Source organism: Caloenas nicobarica, chromosome 6 (assembly GCF_036013445.1).
Source record: "Caloenas nicobarica isolate bCalNic1 chromosome 6, bCalNic1.hap1, whole genome shotgun sequence".
In the NCBI taxonomy this organism is placed as follows: domain Eukaryota; kingdom Metazoa; phylum Chordata; class Aves; order Columbiformes; family Columbidae; genus Caloenas; species Caloenas nicobarica.
Window position 1 is genome coordinate 24,615,397 of NC_088250.1, and position 19,211 is coordinate 24,634,607.

The 19,211-nt window shown below is 38.1% G+C and overlaps 1 protein-coding gene across 3 annotated transcripts in view; it reads left to right on the forward strand.

The window, feature by feature from the left end:
* The window catches only part of RBMS1 (RNA binding motif single stranded interacting protein 1), a 150,369-nt gene that overhangs the window by 104,547 nt on the left and 26,611 nt on the right, over nt 1–19,211 (forward strand). For all 3 annotated transcript variants that reach the window (XM_065637531.1, XM_065637532.1, XM_065637533.1), the window contains exons 3-4: nt 5,551–5,609; nt 8,452–8,543. In XM_065637531.1, coding sequence (XP_065493603.1) covers nt 5,551–5,609; nt 8,452–8,543 — 151 coding nt within the window. The remainder of the gene's footprint in view (nt 1–5,550; nt 5,610–8,451; nt 8,544–19,211) is intronic.

Consider the following 19,211-nt stretch of genomic DNA (forward strand, 5'->3'; position numbering starts at 1 on the left):
TCTTTCCTTTCACAATTCTGCCTGATGTACTCAGAGCCACTTAAATGTGATGAAATCCATGCCTGGTTTTACCACATGATTCAGGCTCTTAGAAATAAAGAACATTCCATGAAGGGCAGTGATAAAATGCTAAGATGTAAAAATTAAACTAGAATAAACATAGAAGATATGTGGCATTGTTTCTGCATAGCAGAGGAGTTCTGACAGCACTACAGTAACGCAAGGGATAACAGCAGGATCTCTAGGAATGCTCTTTTTACAGCTGGACTGGACTTAAGCAAAGAGAGAGCACTGCTCATCTTCAACACAAAGTTCTGGACAGTTCAGGATGGAGCAGCTCAGCAGCTCTAAAAGGGAAGGACTTCCCGTGGTGGCAGGGATCCTTCTGGCATGTTAGTGTCCGGGTCAGTGTCAGGTGATAGAGAAACCCTTCACAGCACAAGCTGGAAGACAGTTTGAAAGCACTGCAAAAGGAAGCACTGTGAGCTCGGTGGTATGAGGTATATTACATTAAGCTATTGTGCACAAAGATTTGAACAATTCATTCCAGACAACCTCTATCAAGCCTCTCACTGCCCGTTCTTATTGTACCTCCCCTAATGCACACACAGATAAGTTCTTTCAACACTCAAAACAGCTCTTGTCGCAGAGACTTCAAGCTACTTCATTCTCCATTCTTTGATATGCTCGTGATGGCATCTTATCGCCCTCACGTTTGCAAGTATGTTTGTTATACTAGTGGATGTACAAAGGGAGAAAAATAAATGCTGGTTTGGTTTGATCCATGTACTTAGTTTTCTAGGGACCCTTTTCTTTCAGCGTCACAGAGGTCACCAAAATTAGGCTTGAGGGATGTTTTAAATGTCAAAAAGTGTTCCTAGCTATTTGTAATAAATCTGTCAATGTGATTATTTGCACTGGGTTTGACCATATTGCTGAACAATGTGATTTTTAAAAAGTGTATGTTGGTGCTCTGCTTCAAGCCTTCCACTTCAAAAGTATCTAATTAGACAAAGGTATAGTGCTGTGTTTTGACATTCGTGTTGCCTGGCAGTAGATCTTGGGGCAGCTGAGACGATGGGGTAACCCTTTCATTTCTGCATAAAGAGTATGTAGTGGGTAGCAGTAAGCATTACCCTGTTAAGCAGCAATACTGTTTATCTTCCTCATTTGGCTTTTGAACAAGTTTCTTCTTTACCTCTTATCGTAATATACATTTGTATTGGTGTTCTGTACTATAATGATAGCTTGTACACTGGTACATAGACTGTTACTGAACATACTCCTTTTAATCCCATAACTAAAGCACCCTGGCAATTATTTACCTGTCTCTTACCCAATCCCTCTCTTCCTTAATACATTAGTTGACTTTGGTATAAGTGCTGTATAGAAAAGAGGTGCAAAGCTGAAAACATCTTTTCATCTCCAAAGACAATTCAGACTAAAAAAAGAACATGTTAGTAGCACTCAAAAAAAAAAAAAAAAAACCAACCAAAAAACAACCCACAAACAAACAAAAAAAAGCCCAAACCAAACAAAAAAACCCCAAACAAAAAAACCCCTCTATAGTGCTGGTGAACATTCATTTGGTGTTATTTTGGGGAGAAAAATAACCTACTTAATAAGGAATACCTAGTTGCTTGTCACAAGCTGGATTAGCAGTTGTTTTTCAAGATTAGCACTCTTGGTATAAAAGAAAGTGTATTTTTAAAAATTGCTTTAGAGGACAGGGAATGAGCAATCACCAATCGTTGTAGAAGTGATGCTACCAACCATGAGAGATGTGCTCTGCCTTAGGTAGCAAGTCTCGAGAAGTATGCAGGAAGGCATTGGAGCAGAAGAGTAGCCTCAGCAGGGTGCCTAAGACAGCTTGATGTGTGTGAGCTTTGGGAGGAATTACGATCTCCAGGCAAGACCTATCATCATAGACATCTTTGGAATATATGCTTTCTCTTGTTTGCTACATTCTTTTTTGTAAGCGGGCAGTACATACTAGTTTGCACCATGACTTTGGTGTGTTTTATAGCTCACTAATTTCTGGTGGGTCTCGATTGCAGTTGCACCTAACAAATGAATGCACGAGCCTGTGTTAACAGCATGTGCTGGTTTGACTGAAAATGAGTTAATTTTATTCATGCAGTTAACCTTTCTTTTTCATAGCTAGCACAGTCATTATTTGGACTTAGTTTGAGAACAAGAGATAACACCCCAGGACAGAGTTAATGTTTTTAATTGCTCTGGTCTGAAAGCCAAGGACACTCCGAGCGCTCTGCCCACAGATGTGAGGCATTGAGGAAGGGGGGCATGGAAGGGGCAGAGCTTGACTGACATCCAGACTGATCAATAAGAGTGTTCTGTCCCATTAGCATCATGATTCATATTTAAGGAGAGTCGGGATCTTCTGGTCTCTCTCGCGTTCTCTGTGACTTCTTGGCTTTCTTCACTCTTTTTGTCAGAGCCAGGGCAGTTCTGTTCAGGACTTTCATTAGTTTGGCTTTTTGCCATCCTGCTGTTTTGCAGAAACCTCTGGGCCTTTCTGCGTTTTTCCTCTTTTCTCTCACTGGGATCAGCTGTTGGGACCGGGTGCTGTTTCCTGGGACCGGCTGCTCGGTGTGGATGGAGTTTGTGAGGAATTGCATTGAGTATCTTTTCTTTTATGTTCTATTTCTATTATATATATATTTACTAGTACTGTATTAGTATTTTGTTATTTTATTAAACTGTGTTTGTCTCAATCCAAGTTTCTCCCTTCCCTTTCGATTCTCTCCATTATTTGGCGGTGTGGAGGGGGGTGAGTGAGTGACTATCGTGGTTGTGTTGCTAGCTTGGGTTAAACCACGACAAAGCAGTATTAGGACTGCAGAATTCAGGAGGAAGGAAGTAGATTTTCATGACAGTCATCATTTGAAGGAAGCACTTGTGAGGAACTGCGAGGAGTAATTTCCCCTGATATCAGATCACAGGGTGGGAGCGAGGACAGGATGCATCCCTCTGCCCGGACTGCGTTGGGGTAAACTGCATTTCTGTGCTTCATGGCATGAGTGGAGAGCTATAGCACTTGGGAGGGGTGCTCACAGGGAAAATAGTAGGAGAAATCCTCGTGATAGCTGCTATTGTTACACTGGTTCTCTGAATCGTTCCCAGGCTCACACTGCTGAAACTTCTTGGCAGTCTTCCATGGCAGCTGGTTCTTCGCAGGAGCCGTGCTACCTAGGACAGTGGACTCAATCACTAGTGCTCTTGCACGTTGGAAGACAGTCCATGAAGTGGTTGTAAGGAACAGACATGCAGACACATGTTTATGGGCTGGTGTGTGTCAGCATCTGTGGGCCGGCTCAGTCCACAGCCAGCCCCTGACCCTCCTCCATGGCCAGACTGGCTGAGACCCGCAGTTACTGTATTCACACAGATACCCAGTGCTGCAGTTTCTCACCACCACCACTTTCTGCACTTCCAAGAACTGAAACGGTAGCAGGAATGAGATCATCTTTCAGGTATTTTTTTCCCACAAAAGGTTGCGTAGCTCTTCACTTTAAGAAGCTTAGGGAAGCTGGTAGGCTATGGAGAATGCTGACTGTTAAATATAATGCTAGGTGCAAGTGACTTGGGAGACAAGAATTTAGTGGATCTTGAATGGCACTGTCCCTGAATTGTTTGCCTTTCTTTATAACATATACATTTACTCTGCACTCTGAAAAATTCTGGAGAAAGTTTCAGAAGTTTTGACTCAGGAGGTATAGAGCTTTCTAAATGGAATGACATATCTGGAAATAAGTGGTACTAATAAGGAAGTACCTGCTTCAATTATTAGGCACAATTTCTGTTGCTTATTACAGCTTCTAGCAGAATGTATTTAGGCATGCACTGATTTTCATTGACACGTCTACGTTCTCAGGCTATAGATGGATAGTTCTATTTTGTATCAGTGTAGATGCTCACCATTTCAGATACAATAAGGAAGCTAACACCTACTGTCCCAGGTTTACCCCTTTGCAACTATTGGAAGCTATACAATAACTCATTGAATAAACAGCAGGTGCTTGCAGCTGGTCACAAAGAGTGATAACTACACTGAAACATGTATTTAAATGTTCTGTAGGGGGAAAGTACTTTGTAAATAGGCTTCATCCTTGAATAACTGTCACTTTGCAAGTGAACAGTTATTTGAGTAATCTTAACTAACTAAGCTTCACTTTATTTATTAGACTTCTTATATATTTTGAAGAACCTCTAAGAGTAATACAGCCACTTCAGAAATGGAGTTAGTTATCTTTTGAAATAATATGTTTTTGAAATGATGCTCTGTTGAAGTTATATTTAGCAGCTGAACTGGCAAAACTTCATTTTTCCTCAAATTCCACTTTCTTATGCTAATAACATTTATCATAATTTTCAGTTCATTTTGTGTTCTTGTACAATGATAAAGAACCTCTTAGAACACAGTGCTTAGGTATACCTGTTAATGTAATGTTATATTATCATGTGAAAACAAACTCATGTTGCATGGTTTTTCTATTGTATACTTGCACACTGTATTAACTGTGGCTCACAAGGAAACAGAGGAGGTTGTGCTAAGGAATTTGGGAAACCTGTGCTCCTTTTTTCATTCCACTACTGATGCAGGCCAAGGGAGTTGCTTTTTTAAATGGAAACTTGGATTTGACTTGCAAGGAAAATTTCAAGTTTTCACTAGCAGCAATGAATTCTACTCTAAATTTGTTCAAAAGAAGTAATACCGATAAATTTTGCAGAGCACTTCAGAAACAGCAATCGTTCTTACAGCTGGGATTGCTGTCCCCCAGTTTCCCAAGCTTAATTGCTCTTACATCTCTAGATGCTCACCTATGGACTGGGTAGCAGATTGGCACCTGGACTGCCCAGTTACTGAGAAGCTGAGGAACAGGCAATGAATCTGTTTTTTTTAAAAAAAAAAGAAAAAAAAAGTTGAACCTCTCCTGAGAAATGTTTTTGTTTTAGTTGAAATTGTTTACCTTTCATTTTTCTGTTTAAAAATACAGAAAATTGTTTACCACCTTTGCTGATCAGCTTTCGTAAATCTTACTTGCACTTGTCACCTTCCAGAACAGCATTTTTAATCTTTTTCAGTGTGTGGGGGAGAAGAGATAGCTAAGTTTTCACTTCCACCCTCCCATACCACATTAGTTTCTAACTAACTCTGACAAGGCAGTTTCTCTGCTTTATTTGGTATATATACTGAAGGACTCCAAGCTTATGTCTAAAACATGGTTTCTTACATGTACCAGGATTTTAACTATGTTGTATTCCTTTCTGTAAAGCACTTTTCCTCTGGCTTGTTTTGTGATTCTGCTGTGCTACTGAGAACACTGAATGGAACAAGTTCATTCTTGAAATTGATGATCTTTTTTGTCACTTCTATCTACATGAGTTTTCAATATACAATTATATAGTCTGTATTATTCCATTTTGTTAAAAGTGAAGGGTAATAGGATATAAAATAATGTGAATTTGGTATCTATTGTAATAGGATGTTTTTTCTCGTTTTCCTTATATATGTATAATACATTTTAGGTATGGGAAAATTGTATCCACGAAGGCTATTTTGGATAAGACAACAAACAAATGCAAAGGTATGTATGTTAGCCTTTATATTACATTCACCTGCAAGTCCTAATTGATTCTATAAAATACACTAATGTTGAATTTTAAGTACATTCAAGTTTTTGGTTTGGTTTTTCCCATTCTTACTCCTAACCTAGTCTTATTCTTGCCCACGATCAGTGTATTCAATACGTTTGCTTCCAGGGAAGCTGGCAGACAGCCTGTGTCAGTGATGTAGCCAAGCCGGAGCGGAGCTGATAGGCACAGTGCTGGCTGGCAGTTCACTTCTGTTTTAAAAACAAAAATGGAGTTAAAAGCAGCTTTTCCCCTTTTGCCTGGAGAAACTAGGGAAGCTTACAGGAGACCATTCAACGCTACTAAGCATCTGAAAAAATTATATGTTGTGGAAATCAGCTCCATTGATTAGAGTAGTTTAAAGCAGCACTTAATTACATGTTCCAGTACTCTAATTGTGTTTTGTTATATGCAATTGAATGTATTGTGAGCAAAGAGAAGGTTCATTTTCACCCAAGTAATTGCAGCTGGAAAAAATACTAGAAGTCCTCTAGATAAGCCGGATGCATCAGTTCACTGATTTTCATCACTCTTTGCAATTACAGTGAGCTCATATGCAACAACGTGCAGAGTGGGAGAAGGTGTGGTACTAGGCACTGAAATATCAGATTTCAGACTTTCTTTTTTACAATTAAGAGGATAATTTCTAAGCAAAGTGAAGAATTAAGTCAGCTGATGTAGCAGTGTTAATAAGAACAAAGCTCATGAATGAACGTAAAGCTGATAGGCAGAGGCAGGAGAGGAGAGTTCATCGTTAATCAAGATGCAGTTTTTATGCAGAACTTGGAAGCAGTGCAGGGGCATAGCTTCTTGGCTCCCCATCTATAAGCAATTAAAGGGGTGTGGACAGTTTGGAAACAGAAACTTCTAGGTTTTTTTTCTCCCCAGCTTTTGTATGCAGATGTCATCTGTGTGTATTGTGACTAGGAAGGATCATATGCCCTTTTCAATTATTTTAATTCACTAATACATGTGATAGCACTTAACCAATTTATTCTGTCCATTCTCCCAGTTCCTGAACGCTTCAGTAGCTCTGTCAGTGATACAGAAATTCTCACATTAATGTTTTAAGAGATTTAAGCTAACTTTTCCACTATAGATTTTAAATCTTGTTGATGAAAAGCGGTAGCTAACTGTCTGTTATAACAATATACAGCAAGTTAAGGCTGCAGGGAAGCTCACTGCATGTTGTTGAAATTACAGTAGCAACATACGTAGGCAGAATGCAGATTTCTAACTGGAATTTAACCAAAAGATTGACAGCTCTTGCCAGATTTAAACTAATTGGAGCAACAAGTAATTGAGTTTGTGTATCATCTAGAAGATGGCAAAGCTGGCTTTGATGGTGTGCTTGGTTTCAGCGTGTAACTTGGTCTGTATTACGCCCTGCAGTGTGGTGGTAGTGATAACCTGTGCTGTCATGGGTATGGAAAGCTTGCTTGGGGTATGGAAAGCTGGTTTTGTCTTGGCAGCACAAAATTTAATGTGAGCGAATTCTGTTTCATGTCAAGATTTAACAGTCCACAACACCACGTTACACAGAACAATACGCTGGTTTCTTCAACTCCTTGCCAGGTAAAATAAGCTTGTGCTGATGTACAAGGCTACTTGAGTTGTTTTTCCTGAGTTAAGGACTTCAAAGCTGGTTCAGTTATATCTTTACACAACCATTTTGTCCTCGTAGATACGCTGTAAGAGAATACTGTTACCTTCTGAAGAATTAATTCAATTTTGTATTCCTCTAGAGCTTTTTTTTAGTTGTTGGGTTTTTTCTTTCTTTTCTGTTAACCTAACTTAGACATTGGAGAAGGATTTCTTTAATATTTGAGGCTGCTCACTGGTGGGAAGGAAGGGGGTTGAAAAATACAGAATGAAGTTTGCAATAACATCTAGGAGAAATAGCTTCCAAACTTTGACCACCTTTTGGTGAGACTTGAGCACCCATTTCCCAGGTTGCATTAAAAATCCCAGCCTGTAACATCAGTGTCTGTAAAGGCCAAGATATATTACTGGTCAGATGTCCTGGAATCCATGACCTGTACATTAGTGTTCAGAATAAGAAAATAAGTTACTGCAAATATATGGAAATGGTTGCAATTAACTTTGGATTTACTTTAACATTTAAAGTTTGCATTATATGGCATAGAAAATGCTTTCAGTATAATTTTTTTACATTTTTGTTTCAGTAACAATAATGGGAAAAACTCACTTGATTTCACTGAAGCTGCGTTTTCACTCACTTTTTAAATTTAACTGTCTTTTATATACATACAGTGAAGTAATGAATCCACCAAAAATTGGGTTATGAAGCAGTAGATACATGTCTTTTAAAGTAAATTCCTCTCCCAGTTTTGAGTAAATGATGTGTAACTTAGAGGCTTATTGGTTACTTACTCAAACTGGACTAAGAATTTAGTCTGGAAAAATTAAGATTATGCTTTTCTCGGTGATCTCTATGATAATGTGATGATGTCACATTTACTGTTGGAAGATACATGTCAGATAACAAAAAGCAAACCACCATACTACTTGTTAGCAATTTGGACAAAACCCTGATAATGAGTGGGCATGGAAATGGATTTGTTCTGCTAGTGTAGGTCCTCACCAGTTCAGGGCTGAAGGACTTTGGTAGATTGGTTTATTGGTTTTTCGGCACTACATATAGAACTTGGGGGTTCGATTTTTCTCTCTTCACCAACAAGAAAATTGTATTAAATAACCATGCTGGTAGCATATGAACTGTTTGATTATAAGCTGCTTGCTGTCTCACTAATTAAATACGGTTTTCTATTTCAGGTTACGGTTTTGTTGACTTTGACAGCCCAGCAGCTGCTCAGAAGGCAGTTTCTGCTTTAAAGGCTAGTGGAGTCCAAGCACAGATGGCAAAGGTGAGTTAAAAGAACTGGCTAATTCTTGCAGCGTGTTGTGGCGATGAAAAGCTTGTACGCTAGCAGAGCATCAGCAATGCGAATTTTCAAGTTTTGGGCCCTTTACGGAGAGCACAGTCATCAGGCCCTACATGATATGCTATAGTTACAAAACGGGGGCTTTTGACTGCTGCATCCCAAATTGTTTCAACTAATGAAATAAAGAAATGTAGTATGGTAAAGTCGGCAAACTGGAGACTTGGATTTATCCATTTATTCATTATACTGTTTTCCATTGGCTTCATCAAAAGCAATAAATTGTAAGATCTACAGCACACTTAATGGTTTAAATGCAACATATTAGTTCCTGGAACAAGTCAATAGTTGAAATACTTTACATCACAAAGGTACGAAAGGTTTTATACATGGTCTAATTGCTGTTACCGAGGTTAGCAGTCTTGCAATTTGGGGAGGAATTTTTAAGCATAGCATGGCAAAATTTAACCTTGTGACTTTTTCTTCAGCCTTTCTAGTATATTTTCTGTTGATATAGGTAAAACTTAAATCTGGGCATTCATGGTAGATGTCTTGAAATTCTTAGCCAACTCTTTGACAACCTATTTCTGCATCAGGGCGAACCCAAGCATTATTAAAAATAAAGAAATATGATCTTCTTTTTTCTCTCATTTTTACTGATCTTTGCCTCTGAATCAGGTTATTAGCCAAAAGTGATCTTCAGATGAGTGGTCTTTCAACATAAGTTTCTGAAATCTATAAAATCAGGGAGATGATACATTAGTAATGATTTTGTCATGCGTTCTTGTTAGGTCAGATGGCCTGGTTCCAATAGGGTGCCATAAACACCACTACTAATTTATTAAATAAGAAAATACTACCAACATAATGTGTTCATATCATTTGTGGTACCTCTTACAGCATTTTTTTTAGTTTGAAAATTGTATCTAATTAAAAAAAGATCCAGTAATTAAATAGTGATCTCAGAGGCTTTTTTGAATAGTCTGCCACGCATCTAACAAATCTTTTCTAGTTATCCATTAGGTACAGATTTTTTTCAGATGAGATATTTTCCACAGCTTCTCAGCTGAGGAGAACAGTTAAGCTAACAACATAAAATGTCTTTGGGTGGATTCCAGGGCAACGAAATGGAAACCATATGTTTCATACTTAATGCATGTTTCATTACAGCCATGACACAAACATACATGCTTACTGGAAAACACCTTTCTTTTAATAAGGTTTTACGTATGCTTAATAAAGAACTCCTAATTAATCTTTAGTTTTTAGGTAATCACTTTAAAATATACGCCAGATTTTTCAGTCTCTGTCTGCCATCTTATGGATTTGATATAAAGGTAGGAGGGGAGAAAAGAGAATGTGAAGTTATGTAAATTCATTTTGCTAATGAATTTCAATGTCTGGCTTAATTGTCTTCTTGACTAGACGGAGAAGCTCTAATAATTCACTACAGTTATCTAATTAATAGTTTCTTAATTTTTCCAACAGTATATTTTTCTGACTCATTTCCTCTGACAGTTGCAATATTGAGAGTATTTCTTTCTGTTGGCATTAATGGGAAAATGTGCACCATAATACATGACAGTTTTGATTGATTTATCTGACATTGTGTCAAGCTTGGTGACCTGTGGGAAATCTGTAACTATAAAATTTGCATTCCAGTGAAACTTGTTCTACCTCTTAACATGGAAAGAGGGTTTGAATTATTAAAAAACCTAACCCCAAAACTAACCCAATGAACAGTACCACAACAAACAGTCACAAGTGACTAAAAGTTTGAGTGCTTTGATTTGGCTATTTTGAGCCGTTGGATTTTTTTTTTTTTTTTTCCTGGGCAGTGCTACTCTCTTTTTGTCTGAAAATCCTACTTCCACTTGGATGCTCCAAGCTGGGAATTGGTCACTTACAGTTGTTTTGGCAAATTTAGCAAATCAAACTCCTCACAGGCAAGACACTGTCAAAGTTTACTTGTGTTTGTGTATTTTTATTTAAATTTTATCCTTTATATTTTTTATTTATATTTTATCCTTTTGCATGTTACCATCTGAAATGGTCTTTTTGTAGCGAAACTGTTTGGGCTTTAGCCTGAATGTCACAGGGGAAAGATCTGGAGGACAGTTTCTCAGCTGTCTGGCCAATAGATTTCCTCACTGACCACTATGGCTTCTTCAGTTTCAAAGAGAAATAAACACCCATTGGCAGGGTTTGTCCATGGGAAGGCATTGTTATCGGGCTGTGCCCTGGGTCTCAGCCCACAGCACGGCTCCCCAGTTTTCTCACCCTCCACCCAGATGCGGTGATGGCCCCTGACCTGCAGCAGCCAAAGGAGGAGACGCTATTCCTGAAGCTTTGTTTGACTCTGGCTGCCGTAAACCCCTTTTTGCAGTGTCCTGCTGCAGCTGTATGTTGGTGACTTAAGAATTACTCACATGAGCAAGATCATCTACAAATCCTAGTTTAGTAGAAGTGGTTCAGATTATACATATTAAAACTCGTGTTAGTTTTATATAGATAACTTAGAATATTTTTTTTTTGTGAGCTTTTCCTATCCATGGGGGAAGATCATGCTGTACTCAGTGGTCTGCTTCCAAGTTGACTTGACTCCAGAAAAATACAGTCTTGCCCACTGTGTTTTGGCTATTGTTGAGCAGACCGGGAGGGCCTGGGGCCTGAGATGGGGCTTCACACCACATCCTGCCAAATCTGTTCCAGGGGGGTTGCTCTTTGTGGAGAACTGGCCACATCTTGGGAGATGTCATGTTATAGTGTCAGTGAAGAAACCCAGTGTCAGACCATGGCTCAAGTAACATTATGTCTTCAGTTATTCTGCTCTTTCTGAGATCTGAATTGGGAACGCTTGACAAAGGCGAAGCAGCTTGGGAAAGGATTTGCTCTGTACTAGTTAACATTATCTTCCAGTCACTGCTGAAACAGAAATGCCTCCAATAATTCTGGTTGGTCAGATAATGCTGCTAAGAGCCCACATGAGATGGTACTGCATTGCCAGGGGATAGGAGTAGCTTTTGGATGGTAATTTAAAATGAGGGTGATGGTTTATTGCCCATCTCCTCTCCTCACACTGACCGTTTCCAGCGTTCAGTCTGGGCAGTCATCTTTTTCAGTGTGTACAAGTGGTTGTGGGAAGTGTTCAGGAGGTGATGTGAGCTGTCATGGTGGCCAGCTTCTTTCAGGACCTGGCACAAAACCAATAGCTTATCTCTTAGGGATAAGGTACAGATACATGTCTTGCAAGAGTACTGTTATTTCTAAGCTAGTTAGTAATTGCTGTCTAATTTTTATTTTCATTCATTTTAATGTCTTAAATTTCTTTGATGTAATCAGTTTATTCTCCCTGCTCTTAGAGGAGTGCTTTGATAATAAACCAACAAGTTCAAAAGCTCTGATTTTGCAGAGCTGTGCATTCTTAGGTAAGATTAGTAGTAGTATTGAAAAGCTGTGCCCATTTTCTTTGTTAGAAAAGTTGTTATGGTCGCTGTCAGAGTGAACTTTCTGAGAAATGTCTCTCTTCTCTTCCCCGCACCTCACATGTAAAATCAGTGAGATAGCTGTAGGTTTCTACACTGGTCAGATAGCAAATGACTTTGTATAGGAAGAAAGAGGTACACGGAAAATCTATTGTACATTGGCATTTTCAATGGGTATGTAAAAACCTGAGAATCTGTAAGGGATGTTTTAGAGATGGTGAGGTTTAAATGCTATAGAGATATGAGTGACCTAAACCTTCGTAAGATTTTGACCTTGAACTTAACATAAGGCATTTGAGTCAGTGTCAGTCAGAATTCTGTCTCATCAAATGGTATTCAACTAAGTTCAACTCCGAGTTCATCAAGTGCTTACCAACTTCCTTCCTGGGGGGGCAGGGACATTTGTGGAGCCATCTTGTCTAGGTAGGTTAAAAAGTTCTTGAGAAAATCTATCTGCTGAAACTGTTCTACGTATGGAGTTACCACTTTTTGCAAAGAGCTTGTGATGTACTTTGAGCGTCACAAGCAGGATTATCATACATTCCAGAGTTCTCACAATTGTATGTCAGCCCTGTCCTTAAAATTAGTCTAGTGTCCTCCCTTTAAAATGATTTAACCATTCAAGTCCAACACAATTGTTACAGACTCAATCATAGAATCATAGAATCATTTAGGTTTGAAGAGACCCTCAAGATGAAGTCCAACCATAATCCAATGAGCCTGGTCCTCCAGACTCAATGTTATTGAAGACCTTGCCTTCCTTCGTATCGCCTCTATTCTGTCTCTCTATTAATAAGGTTTTTGGTTCTTCCATAAGTACAACTTTGCTATAAGATTTTCAAGATCGTAACTTAAACAAGTGATACTCATTCTTTTCAAGTTTGTATTTTCATGATTTTTTTTTTCTACGGAAGCACAAACTTACCTTTAGTAAATATATGCCATCTATAATAGAACTCATTAAAGTAGTCCATGAACGTGGAAGATTTCTGTGGGCAATGAAACTCGTTAATTTGAGCCAAGAAATGCTGTCCCATATACGAATGTGCATTTTTGGGGGAAGGCTCATTGTTTATCGATTCAGAAATTTCCCTCCAGTTGCACATTTTTACGACTTAGGGTTTCAGATTCATTATGTTATAATTTCCTCCTCCTTAAAATCTTCACTTCCACTGACACAATTAAGTGTGTTCCAGCTTATATTGTATTAGCTCTCATTTAACAACTTACTAAATAGTTTCAGCTATTTAAAATTTTAAATTTTAAAAATTAGGGCCATCTCTAGAATTGTTTCTTATTCAAATTGTGTCAGAAGGATGCCTGTGATAACAATGAAAGTATGTTGTACCATCCTATACCAAGTCTTCCACCATTCTTAAGGTACAATTTCCATTTTCTGGAGATGTTTGTTGGTCTTCAAAGCAACAGACCAAACTCTCTGAAACTCATTACATAGGGGTGGTTTTTAGTTTGTGATAACTGTTAGCCCATTGTCCGAGTTCACATCAATCCTCCAGAACCCAGAGGTTACATGAATTTGGAATCTTTGTATTTTTTACTAATGTTACAAAGGCAGAACTGTGAAACACTCCCCATATGCTGGTAGCTTTATCTTTCTTTCCAGTCAGTTTCAGTGCAGGAACGTTTTTTAATATTCTAAACTTATTTTAGGTGACTTTTTTCCAAGCGTATTTGGAAAAGATGAACTGTCACCCTATCTAAAGTGTGAACCGCACAGCAGGTGAGGGGCTTTGGGGAGGGAAAGGCTGCTTAGCCACTTGTCCTCATCTCTGTAAAGAAATCAAGGCTTTTCCACAGCTATTAAATGTAATACGTTAAAGGCAGTCTTATGTCACTGCTGAAGAACATGGTTTTAAATTAGCAAAAAATGAGAAACAGATAACTTTTATGACTTTTAATAATGTATTGCTTTCTGTACTTGTCTTCACTGCAGCAACCTTCTGGAGAATTAAATCAGTTTTCATTCCTACAGAGCAAAGTAAGAAAATAAGTTTAGGTTACCATGGTAGCTAGTGCACTTAATCTAACTAGAGAAGGTAGGCATATTGCAATTTTTTTTATTCTGCATCTGGGCTTCTGAATGCCAAAGAACAGATGACGGGCAAACAGGAGCTAACTCAAGCGGATTTCTACAGCAGTTTTTAGCAACTGTTTTGTAAGAAAAGTTTTATTTTTACCTAGTTTGTAGTATTTTCTGTAGCCAATAGTATCAAGTCCTACTGTAATAGACTATTTTAAGTAAATATGATGATTTTCCTCCTTTTATTCATAAAAGTTCTTAAAAGTCATTATAAAATAAATAGAAGGGAAGCCAAATTTTGCTTGCCTGGGGGCTAAATGACCGTCATTTCAGGAATTTCATTTGCATTAAATAAGCTGGCTAACAACCCGTTCCCTCGAATGCACAGCTTATTGCAGTTAAAAATTCCTTTTCATACAGTTCTTATTCCTCTTTATAATACAAATGTGCCTGTGAAAATGAATTAAAATGTTTTGTTTATTAATCGTATATAGTGTTTATGCAATTCTGGAGAATAAGTGAAGATTATGGTAGTGATTTTTCCATTGAATTGTCTTGTTCACAGTCTGTGGTCAGACAGTATTAAAACTGTGGCTAAAATAGACATATTTCAGTGAGACACAGGCCAATTGTAAATTTTAAAGTAGTTTCTATATGAAGCAGACAAGCATTTAATCCATTCCCTATCAGCCAGAGGATCTTCCATGCTGTGAGCAGTGCCTAGTCACGTGTTTCTGAATGGCGATCTGTTCGCTCTGACCTTACATAGAGCAAGAGAAAACAGATGTCTTATCGTTTTGCCAAGTTTCTTGCTTGCAATTTAGGAACAGTTCCACACGCACAGGGAGGTTTTGGTAATGTCTTTCAGGTGATGGTAGAGCATTTTGCATTATGTAGGACTCCTGATCACCGCTTCTCTACACAAATGAGCGTTAGCTGTAGATCATTCCTATCCCTTTAATGAGAAATACTGTATCTTGTAGTCAGCTTATTAAGTGAGTGCTGTAAGTGCTTTTTAGGAATAAGAAGTGCATTAATCTGCAAGAGCACTGCATCTTTGTATTATTATGTTCTGCTAGAGAAGTTCTAGAGACCTGGCTAAAGGTGTTTTGTGAGAAAAGACCAGTAGAAACTTGCTAATGTGAATTGCTAAAAATAAGACTTCGTAGTTTCCTCAGTAATGTGGATACTTGTAGTAGCCAACAAATTCCCTGACATTGCCCAGAATCTGAAAATAGGAGCTCTTTCAGTATCTCTCAGAACCTGCTGAAGGTTTTACTCACTGAGGAGACCCTGCATGAGATATGAAGAATCTTAAATTAAGCAGTTTTCCTGAATCGTGTAGAATTTGAAAAAGAAAAAAAAAAAACAAAACCAAAAAAACTCGGTGGTTCAGTGGTTTATATTTTAATGTTAGCTTGCTAGCCTGAAGTAGGAAGCTTTCCACTGACTTCAGTAATTCTTTTTGATCATTCCCATAAAATAGTACAAATAATTTAAAGAGATTTAAGATTTCTAAGGTGAAAGCAGCTCATGTGATTTCGTGGATTTTAAGCACAGGAGAAAACCCTACCTTTGAAAGCACTGGGAATGATTACAGTGTGTAGGCAAGATTTGAGCTGAGTTGTTACGTTTGCAGGTGTTTTTGCCAGTTGAACTTTTTTGCTGAATTCTAGTATAAAATTATAAACTTATATATCAAAGGAATTATTTTTCTCTTCTGAAACAGAACTGTAATAACCATGTGAATTAAACTGTGGCGAGACAAATTTTGGTAAGGAAGGGAGTCACAGAACTTAATGTATTAAACTACTGTTTGCCACAGAGACAGAGGGATGAGTTTAAAAGTTTGTCTCTCTCCTAACTTCCTGAATTTTTAACTGTTTAACCATTTTCCATGCCACAGCCTTGTATAAAAGCAAACATCTGTTTGTACAATGCCTTTTGTGTAAGACAGGATAAAGATGGATGGAGACTCCTAGTTGTGGTTGCCATTTGGAAGTCAGCTTGGAAATCCAGAATGTTCTAAGGGGAAGGAAATTACTTGCTGCTTGCGATCTCCCAAAACGTACCCAAATAGCTGTTTTAAGGTTTAGTAGTCTTGTGGAGATGACAGAAGCTTGCACGGTGACTTAAGTAATTAACAGGGAGAGAGGAAGTGTTTTGCACATTAATAGGTATAATTTTTCTGCTGCCAAACTATAAAATTCCACATACACTCTAGAAAGAGTTCAGACTTGCTTTAGTATTATCTTACTATTGTAAATGAGTTCTTTTGAGAACCAATTACAATCTTTGTTTTTACTACAAAGTGAAGAAGTGGATTAAATTAATCTGTCCTGAGCTAGTTGGACTCAATCCTATGGGTCCCTTCCAACTTGAGGTATTTGCTGATTATATGATCTGTCCTTATAGCTGAACTGCAGCCACTCCCCAGGGTGGCTGTGGGTTTGCACCTTCAGCACTAGTACACTGTGGAATGTGTTTGTTGGCATTTCAACTATTTTGTTCTGGGAGAATTACAAATGAATGAAATTTCAGTTCGTCTTCCAGGGTTTCAGTGTGACATCCTCACGTTGACTGGTTTTTTGCTCTTCCTCTCCCATGTCTGCCATCTTTACTGGTCCTAGCTATGGACATATGTAGAAGTATCTTCAAACTCCCCTTTTTCCACTGTGGTTGGTGTGTCCCGTCAAAGGATCAAAAGCAGAAATAACTGAATCCCTGGGAGTATTCAGGCTGTAATAGACTGACATAGAGAAAGGGTCAGGAAAGCAGAATTAAGTCCTTTGCAGTCACCCTTTCAGCACACACCTGACTAAAACCCAGTCTAGTTACTAATACAAAATACGGGTTGTTTCATGGGATGTAACTCAATTTTTTCCATCACAAAATGCTTTCTGTTCAGAGGAAGCAATTTCCTTAGAACAGTTTCCTCAGATGCACATTTTTTTTCTCCATCCCAAAGGGAATTGCAAGGTGGGTTAGTGGTAAAGTTGCTGATATTCTTTCAAAGTTGAGCATTCCTTTCTTTAACAATGTTGTTACACGATTTTATGGCATGAAGTTTTCCCTGCTAGGTAGATAGGTACAAGAATGGAGCTTCCCACCGTGTATGGAGGAAGATCTTAATCTGTGACAGTGAATTGCAGTAGGTCTTTGTGTCCCTTTTGGCAAGGAAATCTCATGATCTCTTATCCTCAATACTGTATAATGCCAAAGTGTGGTAAGCCCCTAGGCTGCAGTAGGAGCCTAGGAGAAGGGGAATTGATCTCCCCAGATACCTGAATAAAACAGATTGCTCTGACATTTTGCAGTTGACTGAATTTCTTTCTCTATTAGATGTTTCTGAATGGAAGCATTTATTTTTTGCATGTAAATTACATTTTTATTAGTGTGAACAAAATGGGCCCTTTTTGTCTTTCCAAATGTCGTTAGGCTTTTTAATGGGAACATTTTTATAATATAATTCAGACTTTCTGTTATAGAATAAAAACATTAGGAAATTAGATGAAAATATGCAGAGAGTCTGATTTTCCAGCTTGTATATTGTTCAAGGTTATTTAGGGAAGTTTTAGGATATTTGTGTGCAATGTGTTTTATAGCTTATAATAAAATTTTTATAATCCAAATTTTTTGCTTTCAAATACTATTTGCAGTTTCAGGAAATTCTGCTATAGGTACAAATGCAATTTTGTAATGCCCATGGCTAAAACCTCCTAGAAAGCTTTTGTTACTAGTGTTCATTAAAGAAGGAAGTAATCCTGCATATCTCAAGATGCAAAACAAAACTGGCTAATACAATCTAAGTAACAAACTAATTCTAAAAATGTGAAAGCTGTCATCTCCTCACATTCCTTCCTGAGGAAGTTTGAACTGTATGTCAAAGATATAACTATTTTAACATCGGTTTTCCCTGATGGTTGAACAATGCCCAGTAATGAATATTAATGTCAGCTCTGACGTCTCAGTGAATCCATTTTCTTGTCTTCTTTCTGCTGATTTTTAATATGAAAGAGAAGTCAGATACTCTAAGATAATTATAATCACAAACTTCTTTGTGTACTGTATAGATTCAATATTATTTTGGGAGGGGGGTTATTCCCGCTAGGTAACACAAGGTAAAACATACTTGGTAGTCCAGTGCTGTTTGTAATGGACTATAAAGAGACTGACTAGCAGAACGCTTGGGCACATGGAGAAGTTTTTGTTCTGTAAGGTATGTGAGATTTCAGTGGGGCTAGGAATTACAATCATATCAGTACCATAGTGTGCAAATCAGGTGAATGTAATGGGAACGTATTTCCCTTTCATAGGTTCTTTCATGCTGGTTTCTCAAAAACCTTTACAGAAAATTTGAAAGCCCTTTCTAAATGAATGGGAGACTCAGGGTGAAAATGCAAATAGTGAAGCTCCGTAAGCGTAGAATTTGCTTCTCCATTTTTAAGTTTCATTAGTTTTTGGAACATGAGAATTCATTTCTGTGCCTAGAAGGCGTGACCTCCCTCCCCAGTCCCCACTCCTTTTATTTTTTTTGTCCTAGGGAAAACCAACCCCAACTGAGAGGTCATACCCAGGGTAGTTAATTCTTTAATTATGCAATATGCTACCAAAGATACAGAAATGTTATTAATATAAGGGCAGCTTAAGGACAAATCCATGTCTAATCTGTGTAAGAAGGTATCACCACCTGTACATCTATAATCACTTTTTTGTTTGTTTTGGTTTTTGTTTTTTTGTTTGGGGGGTTTTGGTGGGGTTTTTTGGTGGGTTTTTTGTTGGTGGTGGTTTTGTGGGGTTTGTTTTTGTTTGGTTTTTGTTTTGTTTGCTCTTTTGTTTGTTTGATTTCTGATTTGGTTCAAACTTCCCTGTAAATCAGTTAGCCCTCCTTTACAGAATGAAAATATGTTGAGGACTATGCCAACAAAATTGTATTTGTTTCAGATCGTATCATTCATAATGCCAGACAAGTTCTGCTGAATATAATGCATCCTGCTAAGACTTAGATCTATGCAGGGAGCCACAATGGCGACGTCGAGGTTTTGCACAACTATGAGGACCAAGTCATATAGATCTGTGTAGATTAAGAATGTATTTCATCACGGAGCATGGCCAGCAATTTGCAGT